Source organism: Mastigoproctus giganteus, chromosome 11, assembly GCF_048544385.1.
Source record: "Mastigoproctus giganteus isolate SK-2022 chromosome 11, ASM4854438v1, whole genome shotgun sequence".
Lineage (NCBI taxonomy): Eukaryota > Metazoa > Arthropoda > Arachnida > Uropygi > Thelyphonidae > Mastigoproctus > Mastigoproctus giganteus.
The window spans coordinates 89,177,230-89,201,317 of record NC_143585.1 but is presented as its reverse complement, the minus strand read 5'-3'; the positions used below and the strand labels follow the sequence as shown (position 1 = coordinate 89,201,317).

General features: G+C 38.6%; 1 protein-coding gene across 1 annotated transcript; it reads left to right on the top strand.

Annotated features, from left to right (window-relative positions):
* Positions 1 to 20,627: 20,627 nt before the first annotated feature.
* Positions 20,628 to 23,861, top strand: LOC150078241 (NFX1-type zinc finger-containing protein 1-like). The gene has a single exon (XM_090384505.1). The coding sequence runs from the start codon at positions 20,628 to 20,630 to the stop codon at positions 23,859 to 23,861; it is 3,234 nt and encodes a 1,077-aa protein (XP_090240631.1).
* The last annotated feature ends 227 nt before the right edge of the window (positions 23,862 to 24,088 follow it).

Sequence of the window (24,088 nt, the reverse complement as noted above, 5' to 3'; positions counted from 1 at the left end):
CAAATTGTAATGGCCAGACGACTGGGTCAGAGCATATCTGAAACGGCACTGCCGGTGGGGTGCTCACGGTCAGCCGTGGTTAGTACTTATCGAAAATGGCCCTAGGAGGGAAAACCCACAAACTGCCGGCGAGGTGTTGGACGACCACGGCTCATTGATGTTCAAGGTGAGCGAAGGTGCTCCCAGATGGTACGTGGCAATAGAAGGCGACTGTGGCACAACTTGCCGGTAATTTGAATGCTGGTGACGGGAGTAATGTGTCACAACACACAGTACATCGAACCCTGCTGAAAATGGTGCTTCGTAGCCGTAGGCCACTCCGAGTGCCCATGGTTCACTGGCGACAACGCCTACAATCGGCACACGAGCATCGAAATTAGACCTTGAGTAGTGATTGTAAGAAGGTTGTCTGGTCCAATGAATTACGTTTCCTGTTGCACCATGTGGACGGCTGGGTACTTGTGCTTTGTTTACCTGGGGAAGTGATGGTGCTTGGATGGACCATGGGACAAAAACAAGCCGGTGGTGGCAGTGTCATGCTTGTTTTGCCGATGTTCTGCTAGGATACCCTGGGTCCAGTCATCCATGTGCCGGGCACACTGACGTCTACCACCATTTTTTGATAATTTGATAATACAAATTATCAAAAAATCACAAGAAATGTACATAGGGGATGTCTGCAGGGGGGTTGGTCTTGGAAAAATTCCTGTGCCAGAACTTGGGGCTGGCCAAGGCCCAGGCCTTTGTGAACAATCTCATTGTTACTATCGAGGCAGATTCCAGAGTCCAACTGGAAAACATCGGTAATCAAGCAATGCAGAAATTACAACACTGGGCCACAAAAAAACAGCTAAAAATTGCACTGGCGAAAACCACCTCCATCTTGCTGTGCTGAAAGGAATTCATCAGGTGCGGCGTCGGCCCCAAATAAAAATAAATAGCCTGATTATCAAACTCACCAACAAAATGAAGTACTTAGGAGTTATCTTAGATAATATCCTTCATACCCCTACCTAAAATACATAAGAATGAAAATAAGAAGATACTCAGCTCTAGTGACTAGGATTACGAGGAAGGACTGGGGATTGAAAAAGCGAACTCTGATGCTGTATTATAAGTCAACCTTCATTCCTGCAATAACCTACGCAGCTGCAGTATGGTTACACCAGAACATTACTAGTAACGAACAAGAAAATCCTGGACATGACCCATAGGACCATCCTATTGACAACAACATGAGCTTGCTGCATGCAGGGCCGGTTCTGGTAGGTGTGCAGTGCATGCATGCAGGCGGCCAAATCCCTAGGACGGCCCGATAGTGCACTTTAAAGAATAAAATTAATATTATTTTAATATAGTGGTCGGCGATGAAATAGCGAACGTGACATTGTTAATAAATAATATTGTATTCTCTAAAGGCCCATTCACAATGAAAATTAAACATATAAATAACGTAACAAACGTTACCGTAAAATTAAGAAATCATACCAACATTCACAATGGGAACATAGACATGACCGTAAACATATTTGGTAACCATGGAAACACGTGCTCTTCTTTCATACTTCAAAAAATTGATGTTTGCATGGTATAACTGCAGTTTATGGTTATAAATAACGCCAAAGCATACACGTTAGGTGTTTTGCCTCAGAAAACTTAGAAGTGCAAGCACAGGCGATGGTGGGTTCATCCGTTGAACCAGAGAAGGATTGAACAATGGGACTTCTATAACCTCTACGATTGTGTCTTGTTTTAAACCACGTAAACAAAAGCATAAAAACTTGGAGTTTGCAAACTTTCATGTTAACATCTTATGATAAGGTTTAAGGTTACACTTACGTAATTCATTGTGAATGGTTTCATTAAATAACATAGGTACAAGGTTTTATGCTTATGTTATGTGTAATTTTCATTGTGAATGGTCCTTTATTTCCGTACCATTAATCTTAAAGTCATACTTACATCATTGTTTTAATTGTTGAAGGAAATTTAAATAAAGACAAATGCGCACAAACGTTATTAATTTAAATATTCACCCAACAATCAATTCTCTTGTCGACCGTTTTCAACATTTTCATAGCAAAAAATTCGTTACTACCGAGTGAGAATTGATAGGGGCGGCCAAATATCGTTACTACCAATCCGCATTGATAGGAGCGGCCAAATATCTCTAGCACGCAGGCGGCTAACAGCCCAAAACCGGCTCTGGCTGCACGGTAGTGCTTACCTGTGCACTGCAGGTGCTTGCTGGTACATTCCTCCCGGATTTAGAAGCTGTGAAAGCAGGACTGCTCTACCTGCACTCAAAGGGAGTGGCTGCAAATCATCAGGACTTCACAATGAACCCAGCAAGCAGTCGAAAAAAGCCCGACTAAAGACCTACCTCCTTCAAGAGTGGCAGCAAAGATGGACGGAGACGACAAAAGGTGATATCTCTCGTAAATTCGTTCCAGAACTAAACAAAATATACCCAAAGCAACCGGGCTGGTTCTTCCCGGGCTTGCACCTGACATCGTTACTCACAGGACATGTACCCTTCAACCAGAACTGTTCGACTTCGGCCTCAACGATGACCCAAATTGCATGTGCGGGGACGTCGAAAACTGAAACCACCTGCTTTACGACTGCCCACAATATGAAGATCTCAGATGCACCCTCATCACGAAAATCCATTACCTCCCCAAAGGACTTGAACATCACCTCATTGACATAGAAGAGGGTACCGAGCGCTTTCCCAGTACGCATAGGACCTTTTCACAAGGAGAAAGGTGTGAAATCGAGACGAAATCGCATAAGACAGAGAAACCACGGACAACTCCTGGAAAAGAAAACTGTGGAAGAACAAGAAAGGAAAGGGAAGGAAAGAGAATGAAGGGAAAAGAAGAAAAGAAAATGTTAAAGAAAAGAAGGAAGACGTATAATATCTTATGTAAGGCAGCTCCCATACGCTAGTTCAACTCTGCCGTGGTACACTGTGATGTTACAAAAACTGTGCAGAAAGGCCAGAAATGTGTGTAATGCTATGTTTGTGCCGTGTATGTTTTTGTTATGTTGGTTAGCTGTTTCTGGCCGCTTTGCTATCAGGAAGCAACAAGCACCAGGGAGGTGTGCCCTGATACCCGTCTATGCCGCGAGGAGGCGGGCCACAACTGGGCGCGAACCGCAGCAAACCTCGAGTGTCACGTACTGAATGTCAAATCATTCAAAATATGAGCAAATAAAGTTAATTTTAACAAATTTTAAAAATAATAATAAAAAAAATAATAGTAAAATAATCAGAAAAATTAAACATAAAAATAAGTAAAAATAAATAAAATAAAATAAAATAAAATTCAGCAAAAATAAAGATAAAAATGAGTTAATAAAATGGGGGAAAATGGTGGTACTGACGATGGCGATGATAGAGATACTTGTATGAACTGGAGGTAGAGCTGGAATAGGAGTATTTCCTGAAATTGGGGCACTACTGATGATTTGTCCACGTCTGGCAAAGGCTTTATGTGCAAAATCTTGCAGAAGATAATTTTTCTTTGGAGTCCAAGAGAGAAGACTCATTGCCTGGGGAGAATGGTTGACACAGAGTAGACAGAGGCTGACGAAGATCTAAGTAATATGGACAGGTGAAAAGAACATGCTGCCAGTCTTCTGGGCTGCCACAGTTACAGAGGGGTGAATCAGACAGGTTAAACATAGCAAGTTTAGCACGAAGGGAATCGTGACCAGTTAGAAGAAAAAGAGTATGAAGACTCGAACCAAACCATTTTAGAATAGACTTTAGTATGGCAAAGGACACAGATGGAATAAATTTTCTTGTGACCATACCTTTTGAAGAAGAAGACCACCGATCTTGCCAGAGTTGAACCAGGTGGTTCCAGCAACGAGTTTTTTTCGGTTTTAGGATTGCAGTGGATATTAACTGTGAAGTCTAAAAAGTCAACTGGAATGGCATGTCTAAGGTAATGGCAAAAACCTCGATAAGCGATTTGGTGATCCAGAGGTAGGCAACAGTTTAAAACCTGGAGCACAGCTGTCGGGACAGTGCGACAGCTACGACTCATCATTAAGAGCATACATCTTTGGATAGAGGAGAGTTTCTTTTGGATGGCAATCTTCTTAGTATACCAAAACCAGGTGCCAGCGCCACAGGTACAAATCGGAAAAAACACCACTTTGTACAAAAGACGAAGGGTATGATGGTTAATACCCCAGGATTGATGCGAAAGATGGACAAGCATAGACGTATATTTGGCTGTTTTATCATGAAGGGGCAAGATATGATTCTGAAAGTTTAACTTACGATCTAGAATAATACTCAAAAATTTATGCAAGTCGACCATGGAGAGAGAGAGAACGACCAAAAAGTTTAACAATCGGAGGCCTGAAAATGTTAGGGTTGCCCTTAAGATAAAGAAGCTTAGTCTTGTTAGGAGAAATGGAAAGTTTATTAATAGCGGACCAAGAGTACAAATCATTCATAATGCTACTGGCAGTACTTTCCAAAGAAGCACGAGAATTACAAAGGACAAGAAGGGTTAGATCATCGGCATATGCTATTTTAGAAGCATTGGGAGTTGAACGGAGAAGCCACTCATCTAGAACCAAATCCCAGACGAGTGGACTATGCACCAAACCTTGTGGGCATCCTCAAGAGACAGAACGACTAAGTTGCTGAGTTCCAGAAATGACTTGTACAGAACGGTTGAGAAAGTAGTTGCAGGTTAGGTTGTAGAGTTGTGACGAGCATCGAGCAGCCCTGAGGCGAGCAAAGAAGCTGTCCCACCAAAGGGAGTCAAAGGCTCCAGAGAAATCTACGAAAATAGCTATAGCATATTTAAAAGTGCAGTTGTTTACTCTGGAGAGAAGTTCAACCAAGGTCTCCTCAGTTCCACGGCCTATACGAAAGCCAAACTGGTCGGAGGACTTTAATAAGCGTTCAGTAAATAGACAATCTAGACGGGCAGCAATAAGTCGCTCAAGAGTTTTACTCAAGTTGGAAATTAACGCAATAGGACGATAGGCCTTAGCAGAGATAGGGGTACCAGGTTTGGGAATTAATTTTAACAATGCCGTCTTCCAAAGGACAGGAAAAGTTGCCTCGTTCAAGCATTTATTATAAATTGTGACAAAGACAGATGGATAGAGTTTGTGTAGTTGCTTAATAAAAATGCCCTCGAGGTTATCAATTCCAGGACAGCTATTATTATTGATTTTGGAGATTGCCAAATCAACCTCTGCCTGGCTGAAGCAGGGAGTGGATTCAGAAGTAAGATAGGCACTGTTGAGAGATCTCATTTGTTGGCAAATAGGAAGATCACAGCAGGGGTCTTCTGAGGGAAGAAGTGCATCAAGTATGGCATTGACAGTGCTAGTCCAAGTCAGTGTCATCATTGTGATAATCAACAGACTGGTATTTCTGGAGGGTGAACCTTGTTTCTAGAGAGACGATGAACCAGACCCCAAGGGTCAGAGTTACCTGAGGTTAAAACAAATGTTCTCCAAGTGGGGCTTTTACTGTCCTTTATGGCCTTGGCATATTGCCTTTTGAGTTTACGATATTCATTTTTTTAGCTGCTCAACGTCTGCAGTTGGCCAGCTCGTACGGTGTTGTTGGAAGGACCGGCGAGCACGGAACACACGACGGCGTAAGATGGACAAGTCGTGACTCCACCACGGTGTTGGATGTTTAGGCAGCACTTTCCTCTTAGCAGCACGAGAGCAGGCCTTAAACAAAGCATCCTGGACATACTTTGCATAGTCAGATGTAGAGTAATTAGCAATAGTATCATCATAGTCTGTGAATGAGAACTGAAGAGCATCATCAAAACGAGGCCATAATATACGTTTAAGGGAGAAGCGGCGAAGGTCCTGCAAAGGAAAAGAAGTGTCTGGAGAGGAAGACTTAATCATAAAGGTAATAGCTCTGTGATCACTAGAGCAAATGTCACAGTTAACAGACCAGTCAGATACAGTGGTAGCATTGGCATATGCAGTCACAGTTATGTCAATATTGCTCTCTCCAGATGTAGAGCTGAAGGTACAAGGCATGCCAGGCTGGTTGAGAGTTACAAGGTGATAAGAGAGTAGGAATTCTTCGATAAGTCTGCCTTTAGCGTCAGAGGAGGATGAGAACCAGAGTAGAGACTTTGCATTGGCATCTGACATGATAAAAAGGTTTGTAGAACCAACAGTAGCAATAACGTTATCAAGGTATTGAAGATAAACAGTGATATCAGAAGTAGGTGGACAGTATAAAGATACCAGGGAAATAAGAAGTGCCAGAGATCGAAACATGAATGCAAACAGCATGTTGTGTGGTAAGGCTATTGATTTTGACAACATTCAGATTAGCGTTTGTGATAACAAACGCAGAGCGTGGCTTAGCATCATCAGGCTGAACGACACGCATGGACAGAGGGTAGCCAGAAACTTTTCCTTGATGATAATATGGTTCTTGAAGGGCCAGTATGTCAAATTGGTGAACATCCAGGTATTGCCGAACTTCATCTGCGACTAGACGAGATTTGTGTGCATTAAGTTGAAGGATATGCAAGTCAGAAGTAATAGAGCCGTTTGCAGTAGCAGAATGGTTATAAGATGCATTACTCATAGTCGGTTCTTAATCTTATCAGTTCTTTAGTTCTTATAAACTCTGGGCATTGTGAATCTCGAATAGAATGACTGGAGTCCTTCTTTCTAGATTTGCAATTCGCACATACTGTGGGTTCAGATTTACTTGGGCATTCGCTAAACACATGGCCACGCTTGGAGCAGTGACCACAAGTGGGGGACTCCTGTTGACACGTGGTAGTCGTATGGCCAAAGCCTAGGCAAGTGTAACATTTTGTCACCACCACAAAAGATCTAAATTTGTGGGCAGTAAACCCAATGTAGAGACGCTGAAACTTGAAAATAAATTTATATAGCCGATGACCTAATGCTATATAAAGATAACCCAATGTACAATACTTTTGGATGTAGACTTAGTTATAAATCGAAAAGACAGTTCCTTGGTAAGATCCTCAAGTGTAATATCGAAGTCTTGCAGATTTTTGAAGTAAAGATCTTCAAGAAACTCTTCTTTGGATAAGCCCTTCTCCACGTCAAAAATATGTATGGCCGGGTCAGATTTTTTAGGGGGTGATGAGGAGATCCCACTTTAGACAAGGCTGATAAGGATGCAATCTTTGCTGCATCAGCCTCAGAGTCGGTTTCTATAACAACGCCCTTATTACGAGTAAGCCTCATAGTTGTTATTTTAATGTCTTTCGCATTTTCCTTCAATGCCTTGGTCACTTATGATTTGACAGCAAGGCTTGTACTCAAATTAGAGTTTTCTTCTGCCTTTAGAATAATAATATTCTGTTGGGCAGAGCCGAAGCGGGCTTAGTTGCAACAGTGGTCGCTGAGGAAGAGATGATCTTTAGTTCAGGTGCTGGGGAACTAGGCGAACCATGTATAACTTGAGCGTAAGTCAAGGTGGAGGAATCAGGGGTTGTAGGAAGAGAGACATGTTTTCGTTCTCTTCAAGTTTAGTCAGAAGCTTTGTGTTCTCTAAGAGAAGTTTATTTAAAGCATGTTCAAGGCCAGCCCAGTACCGAAGAACATTTTTGGACACTTGTGTAGTCACTTTGTTGGATTCTTTAAACAAATAATCCTCAAGATTCTTACGTAATAGTTCTGCGGCTTGCTTAGGTGGAAAGTGATCAAATGGTATAGTCGGGACAGTTTGAGAAACGCTATTTTCGGTTGAAATGGTTGGGTCAGCACTCCATGAGGATGTAGTAGATTGCCGCATAGGAGTGTCATAAGTCGAATCAGCGCTTATAGAAGCATCAAGATGAGAAGAAGGTATTTGGTATGTTGAGGGTCTAGCGGCTCCTGGTATTTCTCCCATCTCCGCGGTGTTCTCTGTATCGAGTGACAGTACCCTGTCAAGCCAGAGATTTAAAGTGTGTGGATCGTGTATAGTGTAGTCTGTTGTGCCCATTGTTCATCTGGCTTTTCAGAGTTTGTACTTTTCACATGGCCTTAGCTCTGCAGGCTGTTGATTGCTGTGTTAATTTAGTGAGTTTAATTCCATCGTCATCGTTTATTTTATGTTCAGTTGTGTTTTCAAAATTATATTAATATTTAATCAGAGTTATTTACTAATCAAATAGTTATTTCCTTAACCTGGTGAAAGTGCAATCTAATTACAGTGAAAAAATAAAATAAAAAAGCTAAAACGCAGTACCAAGTTACTGATGACTGATTTGTAGGTAGTGTTTATTGCTACAGTTGATAAGTTAATAGAATCGATCTTCTTGCCTACATTATCTGCGATTACTTCGGATATTATTTTCCCCTACACTGCAGCATGGAGGGGAAATCATTACAAACTGGGGGGAGGGGTGTGAAGCTTCTCCTTTTCCTCCTCTACCCTCTAGAGTTCCCAGGTTGAATTCAGAACAAATTAAGAAGTTAGAAGGTAAATATATCAAGGGAAAAAGTACTAAAGTTGTGAATACAGTGTCAAATTTGGATGGTTTGCAAGGAAAAAGTGATGTTGCCCAGCAAAATACTGATCAGGTAGAAGTAGTTGGAGAAATTACAAGTGTGACAACTGAATAGGGGGTGCAAATAAGTGGTGAACTAGACGTTGATATTCAAGGTTTGGCTGAGGTTGGGTTTGACGATTTTACAGATCTTAATGTAGATGGTGATTTTGATAGTTTATATGGAGATATTGCGAGAAGAAGTACAGGTACCAATGTTCGTGAAAGTGACATCATTGTGTCAAATATTGAAGAACAGAGGTTATGTTATGACTTGTCAACTGTGTATGAGTTAATCACTAAGTTAAAGAAGCAAGTAGTAAACTACACTACAAGTGAGTCGAGCAAAATAAAAAAGACGGCATAAAACTTTATATTAGATAAGTGGGTTGACATTGAAATTATTGCAACAGCTGTGCTGATTGATAATGAAAGACTAAAAGCAAAATTAGAAGAGATGGAAGTTAGAGTTGCTCTTTTTGATGAAATTGCGAGGGGCCAACCATTTCCTCCTGCTCAGGAAGAACAGCAAATTTGCGTTGATAAAGTTAAAACATACAGTAGTGTAGTTAAGGAAAATATAGGTGATGGTAATGAAGACAGTAAAATTGGTAATAGATGTGGGAGTAGGGGGGAAGTAATAAGCAGAAACAGGTGAACACTTTAATATTAAGGGCAGAGGTTAATGTACAGTTTACGAGTAGTCAGGAGGTCAAAGAAGTGGTATTAAATGACCACAAAGGATGATTTTAAGGAAATTAATGTGAGAAACCTGCGAACAATACGAAATAAAGGTGTTTTGATAGAAACAGACAATAAAGACGATTTAAACAAAATAATAGGTGCAGAGACTTTAGTTAGTAAGGGTATTAATTATGATAAGTTGAAAACAAATAATCCTTCCATACTGGTGTATGATATACCCAAGGACATTACGAGGGATGAAATAGTTGAGGACTTATATGTGAAGAATGGTAAGATGTACACTTGATATAGATGTAGGAAAGGAAAGGAAAAAACTGACTCGAGTAAATAATACAAAGGTCTTTGAGATAACAGAGGAGGAGAAAAATCAGTATGTACTGGAACTTAAAAACAAGTTTGAGCTTCTGCAGACTGCTCAGGACCAAGATATCGACGAGGAATATTAACTTTCTGAAAGTGATAAAGCCAAGAAGCCTATAGGGAAACAGAAATCCAAAGAAGAAAAAATTAGTCAAGAAACACTTGTCATGATGAACCGCAGGTGACAAATGAAGAGCAAGAAAAACACTGACAGGGAGAAAATTGAGTATACTGAGTTATGCAAAGCCATTAGAAAGAGACTCAGAGAGGACATAAGAAGATTTAACACAAGAAAAGTAGAACAAGCATTAAGGGAAAACAAAGGATTTAAATCAGCAGCCATGAGCAGTAATACAGAAAGACAAATGATACTGAAACTGAAGAATAGCGATGGTGTACTTATAAACAGCAGAGAAAACATAATTCAAATAGCAGAAGACTACTATAGAGAATTATACAAGGAGCGAGGGAATGATACCAGCAGTGGGGAAGATGGATCGCAAAGTAGCAACACATACGACATACCCGATATTCTTCCTGATGTGGTAGAACATGCATTGAAGAAAATGAAGAATCGGAAAGCCCCGGGGGAAGATGAAGTTACTGTAGAGTTGTTAAAATTGGGAGGAAGAGACATAACACAAAAACTGGCAAGGCTCTTCACAAAGTGCATTAGAAAAGGTGTGACGCCTAAGCAGTGGAATAATGCAATCATAGTTTTGCTGCATAAGAAAGGAGATAAATCAGAAATTGGAAATTATAGACCAATTAGCTTGTTATCCCACATCTACAAGTTGTTCACAAGGGTCATTACTAACAGATTAGAAAGAATACTTGATGAGAATCAACCGAAAGAGCAAGCTGGCTTTAGGACAGGATTCTCAACTATGGATCACCTTAATGTAATATCACAGCTAATGGATAAAGCAAAGGAATATAAAACACCATTATGCCTGGCATTTGTGGATTATGAAAAGGCATTTGACTCCATACAGCATAAGGCAATGTTTCGGGCACTGGAAAGACAAGGCATTGATACCCCATATATTATGATTTTGAAGAAAATATATGAGAATGCTACCTCCTTTATTAGACTAGACAAAGATAATAGCAAATTTAAAATCGAGAAAGAAGTTCGACAAATAGACACAATATCTCCGAAGCTGTTTACTGCTGCCCTTGAGGAAGCTTTCAGAAGATTAGACTGGTCGCAGAAAGGAGTCAATGTGAACGGAGAGTACCTAAACCATTTACGATTTGCAGATGACATTGTGGTCATAAGCCACGATCCCAAAGAATTAGAGGAAAATCTTAATCAGTTATGCACATTTAGTAAGGATTTTGGACTAAAGATGAATATGGATAAAACAAAAGTAATGATGAACAAGTATGCCACGGAAAGGGAAATAATGATCGAAGGAGCAGTAATTGAAAAGGTGGAGTCATACTTATCTGGGACAAGTTATTAGCTGTAATAATGATAAATGGCTGGAAGTCAACAGAAGAATAAATTTTGGATGGATAGCATTCAGGAAATATAGTCACATACTGAAGAGCAATATCCCAGTTTGTCTGAAACGTAAAATAATGAACCAATGTATACTCCCCACCATGACTTATGGAAGTGAAACTTGGGCACTCACCAAAAGAATGGAAGAGAAGCTGAGAACTACCCAGCGAAGAATGGAACGAATTATATTGGGAAGCAGACTGTTAGATAAGAAGAGAAACACATGGATTAGGCAGCAAACTCAAGTAAAGGACATTCTTATCAAAACTAAAGAACTAAAATGGTCTTGGGCAGGACACATAGCTCGAAGACATGATGACGGACTAAGAAAATAACAGAATGGTACCCAAGAGGAGCTAGAAGAAAACCTGGAAGACAAAGGCGGAGATGGATAGATGAAATTCATGAGTTTTTGGGTAGTAAATGAATGGCCAGTGCTCAAAACAGAAGGAACTGGAAAGTTGCTGGAGAGGCCTTCATCCTGCAGTGGATTGAAAATGGCTGATGATGATGATGATGTGAAGAATTTGAAGGACTATGGTTACGATCTCGAAGAGGTAAAGAATGGAGTTGTATTTAGATTTAATAGTGGAAACAAGTTAAATTTGACTAACTGGGTTATTGGGGTGGCCCCAGAGTTGTTAAAATGTTTGTTTCTGAGAGAGAGAGAATATTTTTGGGGTTTCCTCCTATAAGTTTAGAAAATTTACAGTTGTGATCAAATGTTTTAAATGTTTGGGATATGGCCACTCTACCCAGTACTGTAGTCATAAAACAATGTCATGTAGTCATCGCTGAGGGGGTGGGGGGCATGTTTATGCTGACTGTCAGCGCAGGGACCAACATCCAAATTGTGTTAACTGTAAGTGTAGAGGTCGTGACTATGAACACTCTGTAAAAGATGTAAAATGTCCAGAATATGTTAAAGCCCTTGAATTAGCAAGTACGCGCATAAACTATGGATAATGATAATAACAATTGTATTAAACAGTTTTGGTTAGCACATAATAGTAATAATAATCAGATATTAAACATAGTTCAGTTGAATGGACAAAGGTCTCGCATGGCAATGACTGAAATTAGAATATATGCAATGGAAAACCGGTGTGACATACTTTGTTTGCAGGAGCCATATGCATTACAGCATGAGCAGAGTTATAGATTGGTAGATTTTCCTGTAACTGCTAAGTCAGTTTATGTTACTAGAGTGAGTCCAAGAATAGCAATACAGTAATACCCCGACTTACGCTACCCCGACTTACTCTCAGCGCCGACTTACGCGAACTCGGAGTTACGCGGTTCTTGATTTTTTCGTTTGGCAACGCTGCCGCCCACTATCTTCAAGGTCGTTTTTCATATGTTATCGATATACGGTGCGACGACGGAGAATGAGAGCGAAAAATGAACAAAATTCAACTTTGCTGCTTTTATGTTTTTTATATCAGTGAAGGGGAAACACATTTCACCATAATAATGTAAAAACCAACACAATGCCAGCTATCGGTATAATCGCAAATGCAATTAGATCGAGTTTACTACCAGTTTATAACAGATTTCACTAGCAGAAACGCAACTGGATTTTTATTGTTTTATGGTAGTAACCCCAAAAATGTGAGGTGTTAATAGTGTATCTCTGCCTTTATGGTGTTGTTTATTCAGTTGCTACATGCGCGCAGCTTTGTTTATGCGTATCAAGCGTGCCTCCTCGTTTTGTAATTGTGCTTTATTCCCTAAAAATGAGTAAAATACTTAAAAGGTGTGAAAAGGAAGCGTCCTGGTGAAGACACTGCAGATTCAGAGAGAAAAAGAAAAGCAATTATCGATAAACAGAGGCGGACTGGATCAAAAATTCTTACCCGGGAAAATTTATAGTGGCTTCATACTATGGTTTATGGCCAAAATCACACCTGCCCACCGGGGTTTCCCCGGCAAGGCTTATGGCCAGTCCGCCTCTGTCGATAGAGAAAAAATATGAAATTGTGAAACGCTTTGAGCGAAATGAAAGACCATGTGATATTGCACGTGCTACAGGCCTAAATGAAGCAACGGCGAAAAGCACATGACAATTGCAAACTTGACAGGTTGAAAATTGAAAAGGGCTCAATTGTAAAGGGCTTAAAAATTTTAGAAAACATAGACTCCAACGAAGAACGCGTTATAGCTACAAAGCAAGGAATAAAAAAATTATTAGCTTGCTACGACGAAATTCTGCGTGAAAAAAAGAAGGCGCTGTGTCGTCAGACGAATTTGTTAGGTTTTATGAAGCCATCGACATCGAAATAACTTTTTTTACGTAAGTCATTTGTTTTTTAATACATATTTTGTATTAATATGTATAAAGAACTGCAATTTTATTAATATTTTTCTTCTAAACTAGTGTTTTTGTTAGTCCTTGGTCCCAATTAAGCAAAATTTATATGTATTTATATGCAAAGTTTTACCCCGACTTACGCGAATTCGACTTACGCGATTTTCGTCGGACCCACCTATCGCGTAACTTCGGGGTATTACTGTAGTTATTTTTAATAGGAATTTAAATATAACTGTGGTATCAGGGTTGTGCAATCAAGACATTGTTTGCATTCATGTTGTTATGCCTGACATTTCATTTTATTTATTGTCATTGTATTGTTCTCCAACAGATAATATTGAATATTTCATTTCATATATGGAAGGTGCATTGGCACAAATAGGTTATGGCAATGTATTATTGTCTTTTGACATAAATGCTAAATCCAGTATGTGGTTTAGTGGTATGACTGATAACAGGGGAATGTGTATGGAGGATTTTATAATATCAAATAATTTAGTTGTACTTAATGAATCGCAACAACCTTGTACTTTTAGCAATGTACATGGACAATCGAACATTGATTTGACACTGGCTTCACCAGATTTTGTAAAGAGGGTGTGTCACTGGGTTGCTGATGAGAATGCAGCAAACAGTGACCATCGGGCAATATTATTTCATGTAAATATGGGGGTATACAGTAAGACTTATTATGTTAAAACCAATGAGCAGATGAGGTTTGCATATAAAAAGATAAATTGGGAAATATTTAATGATTCCTTGCAATTGGTTTTTGGTAATGATAAATATCTGGCTCTGAACACTATGAATGCCACAGAATATGCATTTTTTTATTCAAAGTGTACTTTTTGAAGCTTTGAAGTATGCAGATAGGCGTAGGAAAGCCACAGATAAGCAGGCACCGTGGTGGTCTGAACAATTGAAAATTTTAAGGCGAGACGTTTTTATGGCCAGGAAGCAATTTCAAAGATATAGGTCTCGTGATATAGAAGAAGCTAACTACTATAAGGAAATATATAGGTGTAAAAGGAGGGAATATCATAGAGCTATTTATCAGCATAAGTTAAGATCATGGCAGAATTTGGTAAGAACTGCAGGAAACAGTAACCCTTGGGGACTACAGTATAATTTGACCATTACTAAAAAGATAGAGCAGGATGTATTTCACACGGCAATAGTAGATGGTAGGGAAACAGTTAGTTGGGAGACAACTATTAAAGTTGTCATAGACAAACTATTTCCCGAGGATTGTGTAAGTAACGATACTCTTGAACAGTGTGAGATAAGAGCAGATAATAGAAATTGTCAACGATGAGGATATCTCTCTTTTTACAGCAGAGGAGTTACTTGTAGTCAGTAAACAGATAAATGTTGATAAAACTCCGGGGATTGACTTAATTGAGAACAATAGTATCAGTAAGTTATTAGAGATATACCCTCCAGTTCTGCTTAATATGAATAACAAATGTCTATTGGAAGGCACATTTCCTGTTTTCTGCAAATGTGCCCTTCTGAAATTGTTGCCAAAACCAGGTAAAGAAAAAACAAGCCCCAGGAGCTTTCGACCAATATCGCTGTTACCTGACCTAGGTAAGTTGTTTGAGAGATTGATTTTCCAGCGATTAAGTGAATTCATGAATTTACACCACATTGAGTTGCCCTTTCAGTATGGTTTTAGAAAATCCAAATCTACTGAGGATGCCATTAATGATTTAGTGCTTTATGTTAAAAATGCGGACAGTAAATATGTTCTTGCTCTGTTCATTGACTTTGCAGGAGCTTTTGATTCAGTCTGGCACAAGAGTATTCTTTACTCGTTAAGACAGCTCCATTGTCCAGGGAAAATATACCTGGTTGTAATAAGCTATTTAACTTCAAGGCAGATAATTGTAAGGGAATAACATTTAACTTATAGGAAATTAGTGTCTAGGGGATGCCCACAGGGATTTGTGTTGGGTCCCCTATTTTGAAATTTGGTTCTGAACCAATGGCTTAAATTGAGACAAACAGTTTGCCATAAAATAGCATTTGCGGATGATCTGCTTATCTGTGTGCCTGGTAACTCAAGAAGGGATACTGAAGAGAAGGCTGCAATGCTTCTTCAGAGTCTAACATCATGGGCTACTGTAAATAAATTAACAGATTCAGAAGAAAAAACAGTCATGATGTTAGTTAAAGGTCACCTTGATATCAATCGACCACCAAAAATTTTGTTAAATTGTAAGCAAATTAAATTTGTTACCCAAACTAAGTATCCAGGTGTTTTATTAGATGCTAGGTTAACTTTAGTTCCACATCTGAATTATTTGATGAACAAAATTAAGCGTTTTAGTGCAGCAGTAATACGGATTTCTAGATCAGAGTGGGAGTTACATAGATCAGTTTTAAATCTTTATTATACGGCAGTTTTTCTGCCAATAGTGACTTATGTATCATCAGTGTTGGTAACTTGTGTGAATAAGATTAAGTTTAAAGCCAAGTTAAATTCTGTGCAAAGAACAATACTGTTGGCAATTCAGAGGGCTTGCAGAACAGTGTCAACAAATACCCTGCAGATATTAGCGGGCCACATGCCGTTAGATCTTTTTATAATATATAGAGCTTTCTGTTACCATATTAGGAAGCGTAATAATTTCACGTGCTTAAACATTGTGTGTGACTTTAACATTCACCCTAAAGTTGAAAAGAAAAGAATATATGCGAAGTTAATGGAAACCTGGCAAGCCAGATGGACAGATATTATCATCGGTGCGGTCACCAGACATTTTATTCCAAATGTTTCTTTTTCATGTTTTAAACTGAACAAGTGGTTTTTTCCTAGTATGGAGACTTCTTTTTTAATAACAGGGCATGGTTCTTTGAATAGTAAATTATATTATTTTGGATTAAAGTCAAACCCTTACTGTGTATGTGGTGTTGACGAAACTTGGTGCCATGTATTGTATGATTGTATGAGAATTACAGAGCTCAATTAAAGAATGTAATTAGTGATTTGAGATATGGAAATGAAAATAACTTACTTGTAAGAATATAATTTTGTTGCTTTTCAAAGGTTTGTTATTTCTGTATTTCTAAAAAGAAGACCGTTATCAGCCTGGATATTTGTAAACTAATAGATGTTTATTGTATAGATTTTTTTCCCTCTCTCCCCCCATCCTATTATCCTGGGGTTTTTTTGGTTTTTTTTTTAAATTTATTTATTTAGTTTATTATTACTTTTTTTTTTTTTTTGTTTGCTGGCCCTGGGGAAATTAACATAGTGCGGGATAAACTGCCAGGGTGAGATTTGGGTGAGGGGTAGAGTTTTTTTTTTTTTTTTTTTCCCCTCTCCTTCTTTTCCCCTACAACCCTGGTCTTTTTTTTTATTTATTTATTATTATTTTTTTTTCTCTCTGCCCATAGGAGTAGGAAGCTTTGATTCCTGAACACCTGTGCGGGGAGGAGAGATTTATTAGTTTATTTTATTAATATATAAATTTTTTTTAGTATTTTTTTTGTATTTTTTTAATTTTTTTATCATTATAATTTTCTTTTTATTATTATTTTTTTATTTTTTATCACTATATTTTTATTATTATTTTTTATTTTTTTATCACTATATTTTTATTATTATTTTTTTTTATTTATTTTTTTATTTTTTATTATTATTATTATTTTTTTTTTTTTTTTTTGCCCCCAGGCTTGGGCGGCTTGGGGGTAGGATTGCTAGCGCCCTCTGGTCTAGCACTTCTACCAGAGGATGCGGGAATTTTGTGCGGTCAGCACAGACAGTACAGTAGACCTAGGCCCAGCTCCACGTTCGTAAGGACGAGCATCAGGTAGCAGTTATCCTACGTGATGACTGCTCTCTGGTGGCTGGGTATCCTGTATAAGGATAATAAAATCAAGTATATTAGGTGGATTTGTGCAAATGTCTAGACAATAATAATAATAATAATAATAATAATAATAATAATAATAATAATTGTTCATCTGGCTTATTGGCCCTGATGGGACCTGACGTTGCCCATTACGGGTCACGTAGAGGTGTTACCAGTAAGGAATCAGTACTCTGGCAGGTCCTGCCACCTACTTTCCTAGGACCTAAAAAAAAAAAACGACATTGCTTTAATCGCTGTTGGTGCTTTTGCTTGGTTATAGAGATTTGCCTTAAGAGCGAGAAGGGATTGTACGCTGGATGAGTTTTATTTTTGGCCAAAAAGGCTCGGGCAAGCAATTTTGGTGTAGTTACAATTTTGACATGTGGGGCTGTGCGCTGTGAAGGTAGACAGATTTCGGCTGGGGAGAAGGAAAGCTGGAGGATAGAAAAAGAAGAAAGGGACCGATAGAGAAGGTGGCCCCCAAATGTTCAGTGGGCATGCCCATGCCACACCAGAGGGAAAGTGGGTTTTGCAGGGAGAGGAGGGGACAGGGGTTTCCTTCCCGCCGGGAAAAGGAGATAAAGCAGGCCCGGAAAGGTGTCGGACCTGGGTCGCCATTTGGCTAGTTGGCAGCAAGGCTGCAATCTAAGTCGTTCACTTTGACTCTCCAGGTGGTGGACTTAGTCTCGGCAGAGGCCAGGATGCATTACCTGCACGTGACAGGCCAGCTACATCTAGGTCCCAGTGTTTGGTCGCATCTAGTTAGGACTCAGTTGTCTTTCAGTTGCTGTAGGTTGTCCCCACCACTTGTGTTCAAGTCCTGTAGTCACTCAGCTGGTCGTCAATGGCCAGTTGTGTTCTTTGTGTCCATCGGTGGTCCAAAGTCTGAAGTTTGTTTCAGGGTGGTGGAAGTGCTCTTTGCCTCGCGAAGAGATTTTGAGCGAAAAGCTTGAAAGCCTTATAGTTTTCTTCTTCCTGCAGCATTATGTCCTCCTGATTTCTAAGGATGGAGCGTAGTTTGGTGAACAGCAGGCCACGGAGGTCTTCATACTCCGTTGTACAGAACGGAGTATCAAACTTTGTTGAACAGTTAAACATTGTTAAATTATTATATATATTGTATTACATATTTACTTTTCCTTAATCTCTGAGAAAACCACTAATTTATGAAAAAAACTAAGGCATATTCAGAATTGCCATATCCAATTTAATAAATAGACGCTACCAAGAAATGTGGATAAACAGAAACTGTTTGAAAATTTATTGACAAGCGTTTAATAGCAGCTTAGATAATAATGCCAACCAGGCTGGCCGGGTGGGTAAGATGCCTGCCTGGTAACCCAAAGGTCGCGGATTCGATTCCCGCCTCGGGCTTGGATATCACGATGGTGCCCACTATCCAGTTGGATCTCACAGCCACGATACACGAAGGAACCAGGAAAAACTGGTTCCTTCGTATATTGCTCACATCATACGAAAAAAAAATTAGATAATAATACGCCAAGTCAAAATAAAATCACATATGTTTGTTAACTATGTAGGTTACCATGTCAAATTGGTCTTTTGAGAGGGGCCATGATTTAAACTGCATTTCAGAAATGTTCTCAAATCCATGAAAAGAACAGAATATGAAAATTAATAATTTTTTGTTATCAGTTCGAGCTTACGTAGTGGTATAAAATTCTCGTAAGAATTAAATACTTTTCATATTTGATTAAAAAGTTATGTTTTCAATAATTCTGCTAAATATAATGCCTGCACGCTATTCTAAATGTATTCTTTATTTAACTAGTAATTGTTTATTGCCAGTAATTTTTATAAATATATTGCAAATACACTGTCCTCCAGCACGTATTGTGGACACCTCAGTCTTGGGAAGTAATCATACTGCTATCTTCCGCTCATGTGACCTCTTGAATTAATTCTATAGGTTACGTGTCAGTTGGCAGTAACAGTCAAGAGTACAATTTTTTTTTTTTTTTTTTGTAGGGTTTTACGCATCAACAACTTAGCCAATATTTCATGATGTATATAATGTCTGTAAACTGCATGTATTCTGTGGTCCGTTTTCTGGATGAAAAACCTGAGTTTCCATTAAAAAAAAATCCATGCTACCCTCGATTGAGACTAACTTATCCACGTAGTAAAAAAGGCCCATAAAAATTCCTCACGTCAATTACGGGATTCGAACTCAGGTCTTTTCCGCCAGTGTGGAGAGAATGGTGATTATACTATCTACCCATGAGGGCCTCAAAAGTAAGACATAGAAGGCATGCACTCTCAGTCACAGGACAAAATTGTACTTGAAAATAACTAGTTCCCTTCACAAAAGGCGATGGTAGGTTGTCACGTTGCGAGCATTCATATACCAGATAGCAAAAATAGTAACGTCTAAAATCAGTTGCTGGAAACTTCGTACTCCAATGGAAGATATACGGTAGCATTAAAGAACTGTAGCCATGACAGTTGAACCATATGGTGAGAGGAAATTACAACGCCACCCTTTAATGAGCTTATTGGAAAGACATTTCATAGAACTGGGTTAAGCGTGATTAACTCCCGATAATACAAGTCACTACCTATCCTGGTGCAAAAAAGAAACAATTGGGCATTGCAGCATCCCAATTGTATTACATCAGCAGTGAAGTTTGGTGGTAGTAGGTTGATGATGTGGATAAGTTTTATGTAAGTTTGGATTTTGGTCAACTGTTTATCATTTATGAAACCACAAATGCATCATTATTTTGTGATCTTCTGCTTTACATTGTGTAATTTCTTCAAAGAGGGACCGGTTCCTGACAACGCCCGTGTAGCAAATCACGATCAGTGCTTTCATCACATAGATCTGACGATTAGACTTATGGGATGAAACTGCAATTTTCAGCTCAGTTTGTTCGAACTTTGGAACGATTTTAAATAACTGAGATCCCAGCAAAACATCCTAGTTCAAGAGTAGAGAACTAATTGCCTTATAGGAAGAGTGGAGCAAGGTTCTGTTGTTCACATGTCAAAAACCTGTAGAAAGTTTTCCCTTAGTTATTGATATCCTTAAAGGTTATTAGGGTAACACGCGATATTAATTTTTTTTTTCTAACTAGATTTTTCAAAGGTCGCGGGTTCGATTTCCGCCTCGGGCTTGGATCAAAGTACTGCAAAAACCTTGGGAGGTGCAATATGGCCACAGAAGCCGATGCGCCAACAACTACCAAATCAAAAAAAAAAAAAAAAAAAAACTAGATTTTTTTTTTTTTCAAATTATATTAAATACATGTTGGAGGACAGTGTATATTGACTTTATTCTCCAAAATTTCTAACTAATATGTTTTTCTAAACAGGCAATCTGCAGGATGTTGTCCAATGAGCAATCCGTTTATTCTGAAAAAGTGAACCAAGAATTAACAAAACCAATCTGGAGATTTGATGGAAGAAACAACCGACACGGTGAGGGCTTTCGAACTGAACCAACCTTGTCGATAGAAGTGGCTTCAATGATGGGATTAAGCTCTTCAGAAATGAATGAACTTTTAATTAGTGATAACTCGGAATTTTTTTCCTCATTGAATAATAAAGCAGACCTGAAACTAGTACGAACACTACAGAAATCACTTCTCTCATTTGAAGAAGGGAAACTTCTGTTGTCGTTACTTCACAAATTATTAGAATCAACAGATAACGAAGAAATTAAGTACCTCTTAAGAATTTTTCAGGCAAATAGAACTTTCTTCGAAAAAACTTTACCAGGAACTATTTCAGTAATTGGTTCAATCGATGAAGCGTTAAATTTTGCAGATCAAATTATCCAAGTTTTGGAAAAGTGTGTTTCTTATTCTCCAAGTTTTGAAATCCGTACTGTAAATTTAATTTCATGTCTGAAGGAAAAAATTATGAAGGATTTTTCTAAGGAAAATTCGTATTACAAACATATTAGTCAATTTCAGAAACATTTAAATAACTTTACAGAAATGAATAAATATGCGTTTCATCAGGAACCATCCATTCCGAATGGCAACGTGGGAGACGGGAGGCCATCATTTCGAAATCTTCAAGTGCTTCCTGAAATATCAGATATACTTAGTGCAGGTCCGCCTTTTTGCATTGCACCTGCAAACAGTAAAGAACACGAGAGTATAGAGCACTATCTAAACTATCACTTTCACCTTTTAAGAGAACGTATAATTGATCCGTTCCGGAAAAGTTTAAAAGAATACAAATATCAAAAATTAAAGTGCAGACCTCTCATCAGTCTTTGTGATGTATGTGTTTATGAGAATGTTGTCGTCCATCAGAGAGATTACACAAAGATAGAATCATGTTATCTAATAGATATAAGAATGCCTCACAGAATAGATTGGAGACGGACAAAACGATTAAAACCGAACGATCTAATTTGTCTTTGGACCAATGATTTTAAAAAAATTGTGTTTGGTTGGATTGTTGATCGTACTACGACAGAAAACTGCAACAGTTGTGAACTGAGGGTTTTGACTAAATCAAATAATGAAAAGCTCTTAACAAGTAAATCTTACACAGTTCTAGAATGTGGTGTTAGTTTTGAACATTATTCTCACGTTTTGTCTGTACTTCAACAGATGTCAATAGATAATTTTCCCATGTGGGATATCCTAGTTCCACTTAAGAGACAAAACTTTCCCATGCACCAAGGCATCAAATTAGAACAAGATGAAAGAATGTCTAATTTCATGGGAGGCTTCATGAACATGTGCTTTGAAATACCGAACACATCTTCACAAGCAACTGAATTAGACGAAACTCAGTCGACTGCATTTGACCTGGCATTTGCTGGTAAGGTGACTTTGATCGAGGGTGCTCCAGGTACTGGGAAAACGTTCGTCTTATTGAAGATTTTAAAAAGAATTTTAAACCTTATTAAATCGGTAAGAAAACATATTTTGGTTCTTTCTTATAGTGATAACAATGTAGATAATATCATAAAAAGTATTGGTTCATGTACTAAAAAAGTTTTCAAAGCAGTGACTTGTAAAAAGAAACCAAAAGGTAAAAAGGCATCTTCTGGATATATTGAACCTTTCTTTGTGCGTAATTTAGAACCTAATATAAAAAAGTTGAGATCATTAACAGAAAATTTTAAGATATTGAATGGTGATGATCCTTTGGAAATCATAAAGATCGTTGCGAAACTATTGTCCAGGAGAAATTACGCTTTCAAGGAAGAATCCATTATGAATTGGTTGCGTCTGACTTCAAGCACAATTGGTTTATATGAAGAGCTCAAAGTAACCAGAGGAATTATTCGGGATGCAAAGCAGAAATCAGTGAAATTTGGTTTCGAAGCCATATTTGACGAAGAAACAACTTCAAAATTAGCGAAAAAAATATCCAGTTTATTTTTTAAACATTTAAACGATTCCTTTCCTAGTGAAGAAATTTCGTTATTCAATGTAGATCAGTGGGAGCTCTTCAAGTTGGATTTATCCGATAGATGGGTCTTTTTTAACAAATTGGCGCACTTCAGTAAGCGTAAAGTAATGGAAAATATAAACAAGGAGGAGAAAATATACGCAACTGGGTCAAAAGAAAGAGAGTTGAACCACGACAAAGAGTATAAGTTAATGGAAGATGCTGATGTTGTGGCATTCACTGTGGCATCAGCGATCAAATATAGAAACTTAATTGAAAGGTTGAGACCAGCATATGTGCTTGTGGATGAAGCCACCGATATATCAGAAGTGGAACTCGTAACCTGCATACCATCCAGCACACAGCGTTTGATTCTTTTTGGAGATATCAGTGAGGTTAGGAATAATTCGCGTTGCAGAATAAGTCCGTCTTTGTTTGAAAGGTTGGAGAAAAACGGTGTTTCAAGAGTTGTATTGCAAACGCAATACAGAATGCGAGAATGCGTCGCAACATTTGTGCTTGACGAGGAGAGGTGTTTCAAGAAAAAGAAGTACCTGCGAACTCGTGGCATGAAGCATACGTCTTTTTTTCTATCGCACAATTTCCCTAGCGATGGAAACAGCAGAGACGAAGAGCAGACGAACACCTTCGAAGCGGAATTCGTTGCCAGCCTTTGTCGTTACCTCATACATAACGACTACTCACCATGTCAAATCACTGTACTTACCTCGAGTGCTAGTCAGGTGAATGACATCAAGACTCTTCTCAAAGGAAAGAAAACCAGAGAAATACGTGTTGCCACATTTTGGGACTTTCGCGGAGAGGAGAATGAAATTATTCTTGTTTCTTTTGCTAAAAGTAGTGGGTTCGATATATTCGACTTTGTAAACGATGCAAGGAATGTATTTATTCCCCTGACACGTGCCAAAAGAAGCCTTTATTGTTTTGGTAACATAGCTCGTTTTGCTGCTCACAATACTGTTTGGGACAAACTCTTTCTCAACTTATTACAGAAACGTTTAATTGGATCAGAATTAACTCTAACATGTGGGAAATGTCCAAAAGTCGAACTGAAAGTTGCAAGTGGACGTGACCTAGATCAGCTCCTTAAAACAGGAATCGTAGTACACTGCGGAGAAACAGAGTGTAAAACGGCGTGTGGAAGTTGCCATTTTCTAGGCTTAAAGCAATGTGCAGATTAAAACATACAACTAATATTGTTCATAAGCGATCGAACATTGGCATGATGATTGGTATGATATTTATGTAAACTTCTACCGGACCTGTTTATTAAAGTTTCATAAACGTTCTTAATTCTTAGAGTAGCTAATTGCATTACACCAAAAATGTGAATCATGGCAGTCTGAAAATAGTGGTATAGTGTTTTGTGGAAGGCGCCATTGGTGGTTTCTCACATCTGCGCCATAGT

Bases quoted from the DNA above. Each gene is read 5' to 3' on its own strand.
- LOC150078241 (XM_090384505.1), top strand. From the start codon at position 20,628: ATGTTGTCCAATGAGCAATCCGTTTATTCTGAAAAAGTGAACCAAGAA.